The sequence below is a fragment of the Diceros bicornis genome, chromosome 7 (genome assembly GCF_020826845.1).
Source record: "Diceros bicornis minor isolate mBicDic1 chromosome 7, mDicBic1.mat.cur, whole genome shotgun sequence".
NCBI lineage: Eukaryota > Metazoa > Chordata > Mammalia > Perissodactyla > Rhinocerotidae > Diceros > Diceros bicornis.
Window position 1 is genome coordinate 70,671,591 of NC_080746.1, and position 19,396 is coordinate 70,690,986.

The 19,396-nt window shown below is 46.8% G+C and overlaps 1 protein-coding gene across 2 annotated transcripts in view; it reads left to right on the forward strand.

Moving 5' to 3' along the window:
- Positions 1 to 3,422: 3,422 nt before the first annotated feature.
- Positions 3,423 to 19,396, forward strand: part of PARVA (parvin alpha) — a 144,751-nt gene continuing 128,777 nt past the window's right edge. Inside the window, exon 1 of one of the 2 annotated variants that reach the window (XM_058545999.1) lies at positions 3,423 to 3,612. In XM_058545999.1, the coding sequence (XP_058401982.1) occupies positions 3,477 to 3,612 (136 nt within the window). In that variant the 5' untranslated portion in view covers positions 3,423 to 3,476. The remainder of the gene's footprint in view (positions 3,613 to 19,396) is intronic. The other variant, XM_058545998.1, reaches the window with a different exon arrangement.

A 19,396-nucleotide genomic window follows, 5' to 3' on the forward strand; every position in this document is an offset into this window, starting at 1 on the left:
CTGTAAGCAAACCGGAGCAATTTAGAACAGTGCTTTTTAAGCAATCTATGGTGAACGACCAATCCATCATAGATCAGTATTTTGTAAAATACAATAAAAAAAGAATTATTAGAAAAATAAAAAGACATTCAAAATATAAGCTTCCAATTTTTATTATCAAATTAAACAAATATAAAAAGTGCACTGTTAAATTGTTATAAAAGTTTCTAAACACTCTCAGTTTCTATATTTATATCATTGAGGACCGATAACAGTTTGCAGATCAATACTGGTTTTCAGGCTACACTTTATAATTCACCATCCATCCCCCCTTGGCCTTTCAAGAGAGATTGATAATTATCTTAGAGGCAGAAAGGTTTGAATAACAAGACATCTGCATAATATTGAGACCCTGGAAACCACTCACACCCATACAGGTTACTGTCTACATTAGGGGGACTTTATCATTCCCCTATCTTTATCAACATAACTCTATTCCAAAAAACTCTTGCACAGAAAGATTAAAGTTACAAATAACTTCTTTTTATTCAAAGACTTCCCCCAAAATCTCATTGAAATAAACATAAAACCCTTAAACTTTTCAATAGATAGCATTAAAAAGACGATTTACTCTTGTCTTGTCTTGTGTTCACAGATCCTATACTACTATATCACAAGCCTTAGCCAAAATAAATCAAGCATCACCCCATTGAAAGACCTGCCTTAAACTAGATTCCAAAACCTTATAAATATCCCCACTTTGCCCTCCCCCAGTCCAAAATGCTATTAAGACTGCCAAGGCAGGGCTTTTCTTACCCTGGTATACAATAAACTCAGTTTTACCTTCTCTACAGCTTGGTTTGCTGGTATTTTCTGGGAGCCAGCATTCAACAATCTAGACTTTCCTTTGTTTGTTCCTCCTGTTAGTCTTGCTCAGTTGCTTTCCAACTTTAGTATGCATAAAAATTACCAAAGAGGGTTGTATATACAAAAGCGTGCACAAGCAATTTAAGAGATCTCTATGTGTAATTTTGACCATGCCATATTTAGGACCTACACCCTGCATACAGATATCAGCAATTGGTGACGAATAGAGAATCATAGACTGTCAGAGCTGAAAGTGGCTCTAGGTGCCCAAACATCAGTGCGTGGATCAGCTACTTTGAAATCCTATACCTGATGTAGCCCCTGTTAAAAAATACCCATCCTTTGGGGCCGGCCAGGTGGCACAAGCGGTTAAGTCCACGGACTCTGCTGCAGCGGCCCAGGGTTCCCCAGTTAGGATCCCAGGTGCGCACCGACGCACCGCTTGTCAAGCCATGCTGAGGCGACGTCCCATATAAAGTGGAGGAAGATGGACACGGATGTTAGCCCAGGGCCAGCCTTCCTCAGCCAAAAAAAAAAAAAAAAAGAGGAGGATTGGCAGATGTTAGCTCAGGGCTGATCTTCCTCACACACACAAAAAAAATACCCACCCCCTTGGTTTCACCTCGGAGGTACCGAATCAGCGTTTCTAGAGGTGGGGCCTGTGAATGTTTGTAACAAACTCCCTAGGGGATTGTGACGAATAATCAGGTTTGAGAACCACCATTCTGCTCCACCACTTCATTTTGTAGATGAAGAAATGGAGATTCAGAAAAGGGAGTAAACTCGCCCAAGATCACATGGCTACTGAGCTGTGCGGCTCATGAGTCCCTGGCAAGAGTTCCCAGGGCTAAAGATCAGATTTTGGAGATGTCCTTATGTATCCAATATCTGAACAAGAATGATTAATGAGGTCATCAACCCACAATTCTATTTTGGCTTCTCAGCATCTCTTTAAGATTTATCAAGGTGATAGTTGGGGATGGGGGTGGGGGTCACGTGTCATAATCTTCCCCTGCTCCTGGGTGAAAATTCTAGCCGTCATCATGACTTCTCTGCTTTCTATTAGGTCAGAGGCATCAGCTAAAGTATAATTTTCAAAAGAGGTAAAATTATGACTCTTAAGCAAGGATAAAATGAACACGTACTGAGACTCTATTGTCCCTCTCGTTTGTTAAATTTTTGTTGTGCTCAGGAATTGTTGCTTGTCATTTTGCTGCTTAGCTCAAGTAAAGGCGGATGGGTTGTTAAAAGGCTTTAGGAACACGTCCTAGGAAGGCCGCGCGCCCCGCCACCCCCCCCCCCCACACACTATAAGTGAGCACCTGGAAGGAGTCAAGGCCCAGGCAGCTACTCCCCATGGTTGTTCATTACTCAGACCACACTCTTTGCTCCATTCTTTTGTTTCTCTACTCATCAGCATGCATGTGGCTAGACATTGACACCCCAGTCTTCAGTCTGCATGATCATCACTAAGTGCTCAACTTTGGACAACAGTGTCTGGAGCTTAGTCCGGATTCTTGATGGACACTATCTGATGGGCAGCTCTCCAGTCAAGGATCAGCATCCTTTGGGTCGGGTGATCACTCAGGGTCAATCAGCTGTACCTACTTGGAGGAAACACAGTTGCCAAGGGGCTGTGTGAGTGTGTGTGTGAAAGAGAGACGGCCAGGAGATCCCAAGTGAGAACTTCAAGAGGGCAAGAACAATAAAATGTGTCTTTTAATCAATTCCAGCAAGAGTGCTTGACACATTGCGGTTTGTGCCTCTCCCTATTACTCCAAATGAGTCTGGTTGTCACTCTGTTGCTTTTATTTAGGCGGGATAAGTTTGGGATGGGGGTGTCTCACAGGAGCCCACGGCGTACCTTCCAAATCATGTTTCCACCAATATTTGGGATCCTCCTTTGTACAAGCCATTGAGTTGCTAGACACAGGGGTGTTTTGTAAGAAGCCTCGGCCCTGCGCTCACGGACTTCAAACTTCTCAGTCTTGGATGGGTGTGAAGAGGAGGTTGACAGCGAGGACAAGTGCAGGAACAGTTGGATGTGCCCAGTTGGCAGGACCTGAACAAATTTGGGTCACTCTATTTCTTCCTAGAGCTGGCTCACTCTCCTTTGTGGGCACAAGACATGGGCCTAATAGATGTCCAGGTAGAAATAAACGCAAGGGAAGCGCGAGCTCCTCACCAAGCAGGCGGGGCGAAGGCTCTGGGAGACAGAGGAGCAGGTGGGTTCGGTTCAGCAATCACTGAACCCCCATTTGTGCCTGGATCTGTGCTGGGTGCAGAGCCGGGGGAAAGGAGGCTCCCGGGCTGGAGGGGCACACAGACTGATCATGCCGCACGTCCTGCAAGGGGCAGATTTGGGGCACCCTCCCTGCTGCGGGCAGCCAAGGGGCGCGGGGCGCAGGACCGGCCGGGGCGAGGGCCCGGAGCGCGCAGCTCCTTCCAGGGCGGAGGGCGGCGCGAGGGAGGGAGAGAGGGAAGGGAAAGGCGAGCGTGAGCTGCCTCAAATGCTTGGAATAATTCCGCTTCCGTTTGGAAAGCCGCAGCCTCAGTCCCGCCGCGCCCGCCGCGTCCGCCCAGCGCCAGCTCCGCGTCCCGACCGGCCCGCGGCTGCCCGCTCCCCCGCCATGGCCACCTCCCCGCAGAAGTCGCCCTCTGTCCCCAAGTCCCCCACTCCCAAGTCGCCCCCATCCCGGAAGAAAGATGACTCCTTCTTGGGGAAACTCGGAGGGACTCTGGCCCGGAGGAAGAAAGCCAAGGAGGGTGAGTGCGGCCCGGCCTGACGAGCGGCAGGGGCCGGGGCAGGGGGCCTGGGCTCGCAGGGCCGCGCGGGCGCGCGCCGCGGGTGCCCGGGGCGGTGGGAGCGGGGCGCGGCGGCGCGGGCGCGCGCTTCCCGGGAACCTGGTGCCAGTCTGTGCGCGCCCTGCGGGCCCCGCCGCCGCCCTGCCGGTGGTGGCCCGGCGCTGCGCTGCAGGGCCCGGGCGCTCGGGTGGGACAGCCCGGCACTGGGACCAGGCGACGTCCGCGCAGGGCCTGGCGGCTCTGCGTGGTCCGAGGGCCGAGGAGCCCGAGGCGGCGTCCTCCCGTAGGCCCCAAGTCCCCGCCCTCTCCGCCCCGAAGGCTGGCATTTCCCAAGTTTCTGCAGAAACTTTTCTGGGCGCCGTCACTCTGACTCTTCGCTTTCATTGGTCTTTGCCATCAGGTCGTTTCCTAGACCTGCTTAGGTCCAGATGCAGCGTTGGCCTCTTTGGATCTTTTGTCCATTCCCAGGGCCCAGCAGGGTTCTATTAATGAGTAGATCAACATCAAATGTTTGTTGAATGAATGAGGGATAATGTAATAAATGATCCGGCCATGTAATAAATGATCAAGTTGCACCAGAGGAGAAAACCCGGATTAGACACACACACTTAGCATCCTGCGCTGCGACCCTTCTGTGAACTCAGGAGTTGATGGCTCCTGCAAAAACCATTTCCTTTTTCCCACCAGGGTGAATTGAGGCGATCTTATTTTTTTCCAGGACAGTTTGCATGTAAAGTATTTTGTTCCATGGGCAGATTTCACATCCTGGTTTTTGGTTTGAAAAATGAGGTCACAGTTCTGAAGAAGCACTAGTGATGGATGTGTAGGTAGAAGTTGTTTGGTTAAATTTTTTTCATAGATTGCTCAGTGGTTTGGGAATAACTCTTCTGAAGGCGATGATGCTGGGATGGAAAATAAGTTTTATGTTCTGAGTTATCCTAAAGCATAAAAAAGAACTTCAGTGTTGAGAATTATCGAACTTGACACAAAGAACTAGACTTCTGTTGTCTATATTGATGTGAAAAGCAGCAAAACAGATCCCCAAAAATGTTTCCCCCCAGTGTGGTTATTTTGGTAAACCGTTGTCTGAGTAGTGTACAGTTGGTAGCAAATCATGAAACCCTGGCTTGGAAAGTCCTTTTCTAGACTACCCTTCTAACTTTTTCCTACAGTATTCCTGATATGGGCTCTCTAGCTTCAGACTGGGCAACTCAGAATTTCTGAAGCTCATGACCTCCCAGGAGAGCTCACCCCACCTTTGCAACTCTTTAGAAAAGTTTGCTTTATTGTAAAAGTAAAAAGTTGATCTCTCTGTATCTACTGTTATTCTATTCATGGAGCTGGGAGGATGAGTCTGAGGGTGGCCTTCACTCTTTTCCAGTGGATAGCCTGTGTCCTAGTTTTCCCTTCACCAGTCCAAACATCCTCTGTTCCTATAGCTGGTCCTCATAGACATGATTTTATGGCCCGCTGGCCTCCTAACTCTTCAGTTTTGGTCAGGACCCCTGCAGGAAACAGAAGGTCAACTTAGTTGGGATTTTGAAAATAGAGTAGTGAAGGGACTATGTAGAGAGGTGTGGGCAGGGTTAAGGGAACCCAGAGGGGTGATGAGGAACCTAGGGGCCAGCAGCAGACAGTGGGAAGCTCTTACCACCCCTAGGCCTGAGGGGACAAGGGGAGCAAACCAGAACCCATTGAGAGCTGGAGCTGTGGAGGGTGGGCTGCCTGGCAGGAACTGTAGCTGCAGAGGGACACAGCCACTGTGGGAGATGTGGAGGTGGAGCAGGGAGACAGGGCACAAGAGATACTCTGCGTGTTCTCTCTCTTCTTGCCCTGGAATCTCTTGTTGGTGTTTCCCATTGGCTGGACCCAGCGGGAAGTCACAAGGACTAGGGAATATGGGTGATGCAATATGTGGGGGTCAGCTCGCTTAGGGCACAGAGCAGTGCAGAGAATAGATCATAGTGGGGGAGGGGGGCTGGAGAATAACTAGCAGACCCTCTCAAAGTGAGCTGCCCAGAGGTCAACATAATGCTTACTAGTCCAGTCCAGCCAGCCCAGGTGAGAACAGAGCTGTCACCTCCTTTGCTCTAGCACAGACACCATGTTCTCTTCATGCAGCTAAGCCTGCTTTTCTTTTTTTTTTTTTTTTTTTTTTTTTTTTTGTGAGGAGATCAGCCCTGAGCTAACATCCGCCAAACCTCCTCTTTTTTTTTGCTGAGGAAGACGGCCCTGGGCTAACATCTGTGCCCATCTTCCTCCACTTTATATGGGACGCCGCCACAGCATGGCTTACCAAGCAGTGCGTCGGTGCGCGCCCGGGATCCGAACCAGCGAACCCCGGGCCGCCGCAGCGGAGCGCGCGCACCCAACCGCTTGCGCCACCGGGCCGGCCCCTAAGCCTGCTTTTCTTCATTCTTCTGCCAGCTACTTCACGCTGTTATCTCTCATTGCACTTGCTATCTGCTTACTCAAAGACATTTTTATGTTTGTTGTTCCTAAACCATTTCCTTCCCTATCTGAGGTTTACTCAATTGGGTTTTTGAAACCAAGTACAAGATCTTATTATCATCTGTATTATACTTAACTGTTAAGTCCTGATTCTGTCATTCAGTCTATTAGCTAATCCAGGGAATGTAAATGGGGCCCACCGTCACCCAGCTCCAGCTGCTCGCTGTTGCACGTGGTGGTTCTGCGAGCCCAGTCAAAGAAGGCGTTGGGGTTGGTCTGAGATAACCCGCTGTTGGTGCGCGTGTGCTAGATCTCAGGGTTCAATGCTTTACCTGTCAAGGGCTCACTAACTATCACATCAGTAACAATAAGGCTAGATTTTTCTCTGGATCCTGCTGAACTCACAGCTCTGTGCTTTGCAGAAACTGCCTTCTTCCACTTAACCCGCTAGTGTTCTAGTACCTCGCGTTCTTCGTGATTCCTCAAGATCACTGACATTGGTCTATCCGCAAATTATCTCAGTGCTTTGGCATAGAATTCTCCTGGGCCCGAGGACTACCATTCATTCATCTGAGACCTGCTGTGTCCCACCGTAGGACACAAAGATTGGGAAGACAGTAATACATGTTAGTCAGAATATTTAGGTCAATAATTTCACATAAAAATGTCTTCTGAAGAATTCCTACTATACACATCAGAGAATGACTATAAGTCTCAAAAAAGTACATTAAAATTAGTCATCACTCCTGTGCTTTCATAAGAAAAATAACATTAGATAAGAGAGACTAGAGGTTAAACGCATCGTCCTTGGGACCAGACACATTTGGGTTTGATTTCTGGTCTGGCCCCTTATTTATTGCTGTGACTTAGGACAAGTTCTTTGTTCCTTTGAAGCCTCTGTTTTTTCATCTATAAAATGGGAATAAAAATCTCTTCCTTACATGGAGGTTGTGAGGCTTAAATGAGATAAAGTATGTAATACGCATAGCATGGCACGAATAATGGTAGCTATTAAGAATGACAGCTCAGTTTTAAATGGTCTTTCAATTTTGAAATAGTCTTTTCATTATGGGCTGCAGAAGATTCCACAGGTTCTGCGAATAGCCTGTGGCCCATGACTGTATGAAGCCCTTGTAGCAGTATTTTGGTCCCTTTAGAAATTAGGGATCTTTCTTTGCAAGTCAGATCCTCTTGTTTCCTAAGATGTCACATTTCAGCATTTTGAAATATCTGGGCCCATTCTCATGAGCTGTAGCTAAGTGGCTTTTGTTTTTCTCTGTAGATCTTCTCTGTTGGGTTTCTAGTCCCCATTTACATTGTACATGGCCCTCCTGTGTAGGTTCTTAGACTAGCGTTTGAGGGTCTCCTTGCCAAAAGGTCACTTTTCATCTTTCTTCCTCATGACCTGCTCTTTCCAGGAACCCCATCTTGAATTGTATCTGCCAGCCGAAGGCACCCCAAATTAGGTCAGCAGCAATGGTCATTCCTATCATTGACCCATTTATTTAAGTTATTCTGTCTCTGAGTTTTACATTTTGTCCATGCCTGAAGTGTGCAATGAGGGCTTTAACTTAATAATTCTTATAATGGTACTAGGACTTACCACTTTGGTTCTCATTGGCTGTCCAGTGTTGTTGGGGAAAATCCCCAAACTCTGCAACACACTTAAGGTTTCTAGAGTGAACAGAGCCCTCAGCACTGCTGAGCAGTCCTCTTCTCTCCTGATGAGCTTGCATTCTCATTTCCAAAGTGCCTCATTCAAACCCTTACCACTCAAGCTTTTCCCCAGACCTTGAGATAGAAAATTGAGTGCCAAGGATGCGCTTATTCAAATTCCCTTCACTGTCCCCCCAGTCTTCCCCCCATAGCTCCCTTCCTGCCCTAGTCCCTTCCAAGGAGATCCCTGCTCCCCTTGCTCGTGAGGCCATCATTTCTGCTTCCTCTCAGACCTGGCATAGCCAGATAGCCTCTTTCTCAGACCTCCAGGCTTTTTCAGGCTGCTCAGTCCTCCTAACATTCTGCAAATATGCTCAATCTTTCCCATTTGTAGAAAATCTCCTGATGCTGGTTTCCTCTTAAGCTACTCACCAGACGTCTTGAAAGAGTTGTGTGTACTGGCTTCCCTTTTCCTATCTCCTAGTCACTTCCTGATCCACTATTACCATCCTTCCACCAATTATTTATTGAGTGCCTACTGTGTGCAGGCACCGTGCTCGGTGCTGGGACATGGCAGGGAAAAACCAGACAGAAACCCCTGCCCTCATGGGGCCTACATTCGAGTAGGGAAGATAGAGAATAGACAAGATAAATTGGTAAAATATGTGTATTTTGTTAGAGTGGTAAGTGCTAGAGAGTGAAATAAAGCAGGAAAGGGGGAAACGGAGTGTTATGGGATGAGGGATGGTTGGCAGCTTTAAGTGGGATGGCTAGAGAAGACCTCACTGAGAAGGGTATTTGAGTAAAGACCTGAAGGAAGTGAGAGAGAACCAGATGTGTATCTTGGAGAAGTATGTGGCAAGCAGAGGGAATGGCAAATTCAAAGGCCCTGAGGCAGGAGTGGACCTGGCATGTTGAGGATCAGCAAGGAGGTCACTATGACTGGGGAAGCGAGTGAGCACAATTGTGGAAGGTGGTGAGGTCTCAGGGGTAATTAGAGTGAGGGTGGGGGCAGGTTGTAGAGGGCCCCGGAGGCCATTATAAGACTTGAGTCTTTACTCAGAGTGAGATGGGTAGGTTTTGGAGGTTTTTGTGCAGAGGAATGACGGGCTCTCACTTCTGTTTTAACAGGATGGGTCTGATGTTAAGTGACCGAGGCGGGGAGGGGTGGAAGCAGGGACATGAGTTAGGGGGCTGCTGTGATGATCCAGTTGAGAGATGGTGGTAGTCTGGAGCTGAGTGGTGGCAGTGGAGTGGGGTGAGCATTGAGTTCTCAATAGTTTGGATTAGTTTGGATATAGTTTGAAGGTAGAGCGGATGGAATTTACTGAAAGATTGGATAGAAGATGAGAGAGTCAAGTCAAGGTGTCTTCAGAGTTTTTGGCTTGAACAACTGGAAAGATGGAACTAGTTTCAACTGAGAAGGAGAATTCTGCAGGAGGGGCTGGTTTGGGGAGGAAGAGCGGGAGCTCAGTTTTGGACCCGTTTAGAGGTGCCTGCTGGACTTCCCAGTGGCCATGTTGAGTTGGCATTTGGTTCTAGGAGTCTAGTTCAGGGCAGGGGTCTGGACTGGAGACACATCCGTGTGTAGGTGTATTTAAAGCCATGAGATTTAATGGGATCATTAGGGAAGGGAGCATGGATAGAAAGTAGAGGAGGTTCAGGGACAGCTCCCCAACATTTAGAAGTTAGGAGATGAGGAGGAACCAGCGAGAGAGGCTGAAAAGGATTGGCCATTGTGATAGGAGGAAAACAGGAGAGTGTGGAATCCTGGAAGCCGACAGAGAATCCATTCTGTTCCCGCTGTTTGTGCTTCACTGGCTGAGGTCTCCAAATCCGCTGTCTCCTTTTCAATCCTGATTCCGCTTGGGCTCGTGGCAGCATTTGGATCATTCACCTTTTTCTTTTCCTTAAAATTATCTTCTCCCTTGACCTTATCCACACGGAATTGTTCCCTGTGTCTCTGACTACTCTTTTTCAGACTCCTCCTCAGGCTTTTTCTTATCTGTTTACCCCCTCAGTAGCATTTCTGGGGTTCTGACTTCACCGGCTTTGTCCTCTGTTTTTGTTTTACCCATGGATTATCTCACCTCTTCCCATGGCTTCAAGGACCGTCCACCCATTGATGATTCCCAAATCCAGATCTCAGATCCTGATCTTTCACCTGTATCCAGATACATCTTTCCACCATCTACTGGATATGTCACATGTCACAGGATCCTCACACTCAACGTGCCCTCAATGGAATCGTTATTCGTCCCACTTGCCCAAATCTGCTCCTGTTCTTCCACCATCCCGCCAGGTGCCTAAGGTTGAAATGCACAGTCACCCTCTATTTCAGAGGTGGGCAACTTTTTCTTAAAGGGCCAGATAGTACATATTTTAGACTTTTCTGGCCCTATGGCCTCTACTCAGCTCTGGCCTTGTTGCCATGGATGATAGGTAAATGAATGAACATGGCCGTGTTCCAATAAAGCTTTAGTTATGGACACTGAAATTAAGATTTCACATAATTTCCACGTGTCACAAAATATTCTTTTGTTCTTTTTCAGCCATTTAAGAATGTGGAAACCACTCTTAGAGCTTGGGCTGAACAGAAATAGATGGCAGGCTGAATACGGCCTGTGGGCAGTAGCTTGCCCGCCCCTGTTCCATTTTATCCCCCACGTTAAATCATCTCTCATGAAGTCCTGCTGATTCTACCTTCTAAATATCACTGCCTGAACTCAGGCCTCATAAGTACTACTTGTCTTCTTTGAGATTATTTTTTAAAATTTTACCGTCTTAGTTTCCCCCTGAAGTATTGCAGTATCCACCCCGCTGGTCTCCGTATCTCTAGTCCTGTTTTGTTCAGTCCACCCCTCGTCATTTGCCAATATGTCATTTTTTTAAACACAAAGATAACACCTCCCCAGGACAAACTTCTTAGCATGACATTTAAGACCTTCACAATTGCTTCTTAGTCTACCCTTTTGGTCTACTCTATTTCCCTTTGGAGAAGGCTCCATTTTAACCACACCAAACTGCTCTTCATTCCCCAAACACATCATGTTCTTTCACGTGTTTTAACTTTTACACATGCTGTTCCCTATTTCTTGAATGACCTTCTTCCCTTCTCTGTACAGCAAACTCCTATTCAGTCAGTAAGACCAGACCCAACTCCGATATTCCCTTCTGTAGCTCCCCCAGGAAGAGTGAGATGCTTCCTTTTCTGTGGTCCCACACCACCTTGTCCATGCCTCTGTTGTAGCACTGGCCACATGGCATTGAAGCCATTTGTGGGTGGGCAAGTCATACACTGTGGTGAAAGCACTCCTCCTGTAGCCCTCCCGCCGAGTGTGGTATTTAACACATAATGATATTGGAATTGCTATGAATGAATTTCCCCATATATACCTTGGTGCAAATAGCCCACCACTAACTGGTTGTGTAATCTTAGACAAGTCTCTTCTGCTTTGCCCGTTTCTAGCATCCAGGGATTAGGCTAAATAACCTCTTAGGCCCTTGCAGCTCTGGTATTCTGTGATTTCTGAGCTCTCATTTCACCAGGCTTCTCTCAAATTCAGTTTTATTGTCTGTGTAGGGTGGTCTGGAATGACATCATCACAAAGACCTCTTTCTTTCCTCCGCTAATGAAGGCACCTCTGTGTCGGGAGGAGGAGATGGAAACCGGGATAAGCGGGCCCCAGCCCAAGGACACCTCCATATTAGGAATCGGTCTCCTTGTCTCATGGAATATCTCTATTTGGTTAACAAGCGCAGCTCGTAATTATGTTTTAGCCATTAGTACAGGAGAAGAGATGAAATCCTTGTGTAAACATTTGTAAGCATCTAAAATCTCCACTCACTGTCATGGAAAAGGGAACACATTTGTGGAAAGCTCTGTAACAATTTCAGTAATAAAAGACTTTAAAACACTTTAAAAAAGAAAATAAAATTCTTTTAAAAAAGATGTAAACATTCTGTTCAGTTTTCAATCTGTTCTGCAGTGTGCAGTCGATAGGAAATCCACATGAGGCTGGCCGGAGGACCCGAGCCCCAGGCCGAGGCGGCCTCAGCCCTTGCCTTTGGTTTCCCTGTGGACTCCAGGAGGACAGGAGTTTGCTTGTTCTGCGCACACTTGTATCTCGGGTGCCTAGACAGCACCAGGTACTTAACAGGTGCTCTGCAAAATGGTTAATGAACTGCCTGCATCATCAATTGGCATCTTATTCCCACTGAGGGTGCCCCAGTGTACTGCAAACTCTGCTCTAACCTTGGATAACTTTTCTGGTCCCCTGATTCCATCCAGGCCTCAACTTCTGGCCCCGTGTGTGTGCCTCCTCCTACCCCCAGGAATCTCTCTACGCTTTGTGAGAAGACATTACCACTTAGCCCTGTTATTTGACAAACACAGAAAGGGCCCTGAGACCAGAGGCTCGGGTCCTGGGATCTATGGGCACTGATCATGCAGGGTGGCCCTGAGCCTGCAAGGGGGCGTGCTGATCAAGGATGGGGACAAGGCCAGCGTTCTTTATTTTCATCCAGGAAAGCTTGCTTTGTGGCAACGGCATTGCATGTATTCATGTTTGAGTGCTTACATGAAGAAGGAACTGAGGAGAAGTAACCTGTTTGCAAGGTTTGAGTGAGGCAAGAGACATGTGCAGACTGAAACTCTACAAGAGAGATTCAGAATGAGTTTAATTCCCCCAAATCGGCCCCATTCCCCCTCCCGCACCTGCCTTCTTGCCCGTCTCAGCTTCATTTACTAAGTACAAAGCCAAGGAAATCTGAACATCAGCCAGAGCAGGGCCGCTGTCGTCAGTCCTCACCAAGAGAGCTCCATCATGACACTCTCCCCACTTGAACCCACCAAGAAGAACCCACCAAAGGGAGCGAGTGGCCCAGTGCCACACCTGTGCTGAGCTTTGCCTCTGTCTGTTCATTGTGGCTGCTTCAGTTTTTCTTTTTCTTTTTCTTTTTTTTTTTTTTTGTGAAGAAGATCAGCCCTGAGCTAACATCCGTGCTAATCCTCCTCTTTTTGCTGAGGAAGACCGGCTCTAAGCTAACATCTATTGCCAATCCTCCTCCTTTTTTTTTGCCCCAAAGCCCCAGTAGATAGCTGTATGTCGTAGTTGCACATCCTTCTAGTTGCTGTATGTGGGACGCGGCCTCAGCATGGCCGGACAAGCGGTGCGTCGGGGCGCGCCTGGGATCCAAACCCAGGCCGCCAGCAGTGGAGTGCGCGCACTTAACCGCTAAGCCACGGGCCGGCCCCTGCTTCAGTTTTGTTCAGGCCTGGAAGAAATGTGTGCCTGATGTATGGATCTCTACAGGACTTACCTAAACTCTGGTTCTACAAGATTTTAGTAAGTGGTAGTTCTCTTTGCTTTGAAGATACCAACCTGCCAAAGCCTTCGAAAAATCAATTTTGTGACTAGTGTCATTGTCTTCCCTTCAAACCAGCCTTAGGGAAATGTTAGGCCGTGTATAGAAGAAGCAGTGAACTTAATCAGCTTCAACAGAAATATTCTTAACTACTGCACACTCTCTTGGAGGAATGAAGAATGAACCAAATCACTTAGCATCTGATTTTTTTAATAAAAGCTTTTTTCCTTCCCCATTATAAAACTACCCCACGTGTATGGGATTTATGGGAAAATAGAAAGAGAAAAGAATCATGCAGAGTTCCAACTTCCAAAGGCAGTCACTGTTAGAATTTTGGTTTATTTCTTTCTATTCTTTTCCTTCATTATAACTTTTTTCTTTTTTATAGTTGTGAGTATACCATGTATATTATATAGATAAAAATTTTGTATCTTTATTTTTCCTTTATTATTATAGTGTAAATATTTTTCATATTAATGCAAATATTATTAAATGTACTTTTTATAGGTGTATATTTCATTGAGTGAATGTCCTAATGTTTACTTAACCATTTCTTTTGGTCCTCTTTATATTTTTCTAGAAATAATACTGCCTAAAATTTTTTTTAAATATTCGGAATAATTTCCTTTGGATGGAGCCCAAGAAGTTGCAATTACAGGGTCAAAGGGTGACACTTGGCTTGCTTACCATCAATAGTTTATAATTGGTAACTAAGGAGACATTACTGCTTGGGGGTCTGAGTGGTCTTCCTGGCAGGTTGTTTGAAAGTAAAACAACCTCTGTTAGGTTGAAAGTTTCTGTTTGCTGGTGGGACCAGGTCACCTGGTGGGATGGGTGGGATGGGAGGGTGATGGGTCAGGGGAGCACAGATTTCCAGCCTGGCCAGTAGCATGTTCCAGGTAAGCTCTAGTACAGGCAGGTCTTTATTTCAGAACATTCTCTTATGGCCATCCTTGCATCTGTATGTGGACTGTTATATCACCCCCAGTGCCTGCTCTTCTAACAGGGCCAAAGGTGTGGTCTCCTTGGGAATGCTCATCCTGGAAGCTCCTCTGGGAGTCACAGCCACCACCCCTGTCCCGCTGTGAGTTCTCACCACCCCCAGGTGAGAACCAGTGGAGGTTTGGTCAAGAAGTCCTTCCTTCCCTTGATCACCTCCTCCCCGCCTCCCATGTTCTGAATTCTTGGACTTGGCCCATAACTTGGTAACCACAGACAAACGAGAGGGGATCGCAAGGCAGTGAGCTAAGGGCTACAGCAGACAAATCTAGGTCTCAGGGTTGAGGGACCCCTTAGGAGACATGGTGCTTTCAAACTGGGTCTTGAAACCAGAGGAAGAACCCCGCAGGCTGACAAGAGAAGGGAAAGGATTTTGGAGCCATCTGAGTTTCAGTTGGATTTGACAGAGTGGGCTGGGCTGATGCCTCAGGGGCTCCGTTTCCTCAACCTGCATTAGGAGGCAGGAGGCAGGTGTCTCGGTTCATCCCCTGAGAATGGATCTGAGCCAGTTGGAGCATGTAATCGTCACACCCAGCACCCCAGGGAACATTTCTGGGGAATCGCTCATGGAGGCAGACGCCCTCCCTGGGAGTGATGTGTCAGGGGCATTTATTTCATCATTGAATCATATCCCATTCTCTTCACTCATTCCCTTATCTCTTTTAAAATCCAGCAGCAACTCCCCTCTTCTATGCTGTGAAAAACACAGCCTGGCGCTGAGGAGCTGTGAATGATGCTCTTCGTGAAAATGCAGCAGATCTCCTGGGGATGATAATATTGGGCTACACAGGGGAAAGGCTGTCAGCCTGTTTCTGCTCCCTCAGTGACATAAACCCAGGTCACAGGGCTGCTGATGACACCAAGGGGCTGCGTGGAGCAGGCTCTGCTGTTGTTTCTTTCTAGGATACATTCATCGGTAGAATAATTAATCTGCCAATTGCAGGATTACATCGACTTTTCAATTCAAAACAATTATTCTTATAGCAGTTTTTGTGTTGGCCAACGTAGCTTGGCTGTGGGGCATGCTGGGAGCCCCTGTGGGGAGGGGAAATGAGAGAGGAGTTCAGGAAGAGGGTCTGCAACCCTAATCACCAAGTTGAGGGGGCAGGGTGTTGCAGGTCTGTGGAGGTGGCAGGATGCAGAGATTCTTGGCATCGGTTGGGTGCCTGAGTCCTGAATCAGGGAGGCTCATCCAAGTCCAGGTGGGGTCTCAGGTTCAGGATCTGGGGACAGAAGCTGGCAGAACTTAGCAGGCAAGTCAGGACGCCAGCTGAGTAGGTGAGGAGCAGGCACGGTCTCAGTGTGGACTTGGGATTCACTGGCCCCATGGAGTCGAGGTAGGTGGGGAGGCTGCCAACACCCACACAGGAACCCTGGGTCCTGCCTCACTCACCCTCCCCTCCACTCCAGGTTTGGAAATAAGCTTTCCTCTCAGTGCGGAGGGGTTTTCTTATTTACCGTAAGGCTAAGCTACCCGTGGCTCCCAGCCCTGGTGGGGCAGACCTGCAGATAACAGACAGTTAATAATGACAGCTGAGAGAAGCGGAGGCACCAGGAACCGACAGTTTTGATGCTGTTTGCAAAACACAGAAGCAGGGTAACACAGTTCCATTTTAAAGCAACTCAGGATATAGGCAAGTCCTGAGATGTCCCCTTGCAAGGAGTAGGAACTGCCTCTTGGCTGAGGGTGGCAAGGCCTTTCTTGGTGGGCTCAGTAGCCCCTCCAGCACATGTCCACGTGCCTGGAGAACAGAACGATCCCTTCACCTGCTTTTCCTCCCTGCCTGTCATTATGGTAAATTACCAGGCTGCCATGATGACTGTGGAGAGGCAGATTGATTTGTTCCCTCTGAGTGTCACTGTGCTGAACTTGGCTGGGGTGATGGGCACCCAGATTTCACACCTTGTAATGGCCCTGCCAGGGGTGGATGTTAGCACAATTGGGACTTGACACTTCAATAAACCTGAGACATTCTGCCGCAGAGATCAAAGTTCAGAATTGCTTAAATTGGTGTTGGAGCAGGTGGGAAACAGGAGGCCAGGGCCATGAATTGGATAGATAGCAATTGTCGTTCAGTTTGTAAGGCCTGAATGTCGGCGTTTCAAACGATAGGACATCAATTTAAGTAATCTGGGCTCCCAGCTATCTAGCCCTTTGAGTATTACTGGTTCTAGGAAGTGTGAGTCATGGTCTAACTAATGCCCTTGTGTGGGGAAAAAAAACAACAACCAACCTTCCTTGTATCTCTGGGGTCAGACGGTTGTGTTTACGCAGGGTTGGTATCATTGAGCCATCAGTTTTCACGGGAGTGTGGATGACAGGTTCATCTCCTCCCTGGATGTGCCGGTAACTCCCCAAGCTGCACTTCCAGCGACGACCTCCCACCTGAGCTGCAGGCTCATTAGCATGTGTGTGTCGTGGCATTGCCACTTGTACACGGAGATGGACTTGGATTTTACCACAGGGCACATAATTCTCAAAGGCTTCTGAGGAGGTGGGAATGTGCTCTCGTTTCTGATGGCAGCTCCAGTCCAGAGGAAGGGTGGTCTCATCCATATAGAGTGGGCCATTTAAAAAAAAAAAAAGTATTGCAGCTTTATTGAGATACAATTCAGCCATTTCAGCAGTATAATTCAGTGGTTTTTAGTATACTCCAAGTTGTGCAGCCATTGACACAATCATTTTAGAACATTGTCATCAGCCCAAAAAGAAATCCTATACCCATTAGCAATCACTTTCCCTCCCCGGTCCCTTACTCCAGGTAACTACCAATCTATATTCTCTCTCTACAGATTTGCCTATTCTGAACTTTTCATATAAATGGAATTATGCAATATGTGGTGCTTTGTGACTGGCTTTTTTCACTTAGCGTAGTATTTTTAAGGTTCATCCATGTTGTAGCATGTATCCGTACTTTGTTCCTTTTTATCACTGAAAAATATTCTATTGTATGAATTTACTACATTCTGTTTATCCATTCATCAGTTGATGGACATATGGATTTTTTGTACTTTTTGGCTGTTGAGTAATGTGGCTATCAATTTTCACATAAAAGTTTTTGTGTGGACATATGTTTTCATTTCTCTTGGCTATATACCCAGGAGTGGTATTGCTGAGTTATATGGTAACTCTATGGTTAACATTTTGAAGAACTTTGCTAGTCTGTTTTCCAAAGGGACTGCTCGGTTTTACATTCCCACCAGCAGTGTATGAGGGATCCAATTTCTCCACATCCTCCCCAACACTTGTTATTATCTGTCTTTTTGATTATGGCCTTCTCAGTGAGTGTCAAGTATATCTCATTGTGGTTCTCATTTACATTTCCCCGATGGCCAGTGATGTTGAGCATCTTTTCATGGGCTTTTTGGCCATTGTGGATCTTGTTGGGTGCTATTTTTATAAATTCCATAGAGTTCGGTGCACGTCTCCTCAGTTCTGACCATGATGAGACGCTGGCTGCTAACCCAGAAAGATACATGCCGAGGAAGTCTCATTCTCCCTTTTTTTTTTTTAACGTTGGCTAGGAGCACTGGAGACATGCTGCATCTTGTATTAGGTGCATTTCATCTTGCAGAATGACTGTATTCCTGAAATATTTCCTGTTAAGCAATTGTCGTAATCTTGTTATACCACTGGCTTTCATTATTAAATTGGAAATTGTTTGGCTGGAATACAATTTTAGCCCCAAATTGTAAAACAAAACAAAAAAAATCATACCAGGAAAATAGCAAAGATTTAAAACTTGTACATTTAAGTGAAATGTGGAAATTCTTATTGATACACTATGACTTTTCAAATAATGCTACTAACACCAATGACAGTAATAACATAAGTACATCCGGGGCAAGCACTTATGCAGTGCTTTATGGGTCAGAAAATGTAATAGATCTTTTACATATATTAACTTATTTGGTCTTCCTAACAAGCCCATGAAATAGGTATTATTAGCATCTTTGCCCCTTTACAGATGAGGAAAGTGAAGGACAGAGAGGTAACTTGCCCAGGGTTAAGACTAGTGTACCAGTTAAGATAACACTAGCTCTTGTAATGGGTAAGCCCCAAGTTCTCAGAAGCTTAACATAATAAAAGTTTATTTCTTGGGGCCAGCCCCATGGCGTAGTGGTTGGGTCCAGCACGCTCCACTTCAGTGGCCTGGGTTTGGGGTTCAGGGTTTGGATCCTAGGCATGGGCCTACACCACTTGTCAAGCCATGATGTGGCAGTGACCCACATACAAAATAGAGTAAGATTGGCAACAGATGTTAGCTCAGGGCTAATCTTCTGCAAGCAAAAAAAGAGGAAGATTGGCAACAGATGTTAGCTCAGAGTGAATCTTCCTCACCAAAAAAAAAAAGAAAAAAAAAAGCTCGTTTCGTGCTTAGAGCAGAACCCAGTGGCATCATTCTTGATTGGATTGCCTTCCATGTGGTCATTCAGGGATCCAGGCCCCTTTCATCTTATGGCTCTGCCTTCCTCCAGGTTCTTTGAGTCCTCGCCAATCAGTCAGTGGGTGAGAAAGAGAACAAGACTGCAGTGGGAGGTTTATATGGGCCAGGCATAGACATGATGCATATCACTTCTGCCCACTTACCACTTGCCAGAACTCAGTTATGTGGCCACATCTACGTGCAAGAGAGGCTGAGAAACATCGTTTAGCGTCTGCCCCGAGGGAGAGGAAATGAGTTGTGGCAAATACATGCCTCCCTTTGCATTGCTAGCCAGTGGAGGACATGGGATTTGAACCCTGGTAGTCTGGCTCAGAGACTTGCTCTTAACTAGCACATTCTGCGCCTCTCTGTGAACAGTGGCTCAAAGTCCGAGAAAAATGTGGAGAGCGGCACAGGTTTTTACTCAGTTTTCTTCCCACATGTGACTGTATTTGGTTGCCTGGATGCTGTGCTTGGGAATTCTGTCGGAGTCACTATCTTGCAGAAAAGAATAACAATGAGAACTAAGATTGAGCATTTGCTCTGTGCCAGGCACTGTTCTGTGCATTTTACGTGTTCTGTTTCACTTAATCCTCACAATAACCCCATGAGATAGGGAATTATTATTATTCCCATTTTCCAGGTGACGAAGCTAAAGCAGAGAGCTTGGTTGCTAGTCCAAGGCCGTATAAGCAAGAGTTGTCTCTGGGCTTTGGGTGTCCTCGCCATGAAACCACTGTGCTGAGTGCGGGTTGAAGGGAAGAGGAGAGAAGATGAGAGGGCCAAAGCCGCCTAGGGTGCAATTCCAAACCCAGCCAGAGCCTCGTTTGGATCCTGCTTCAACC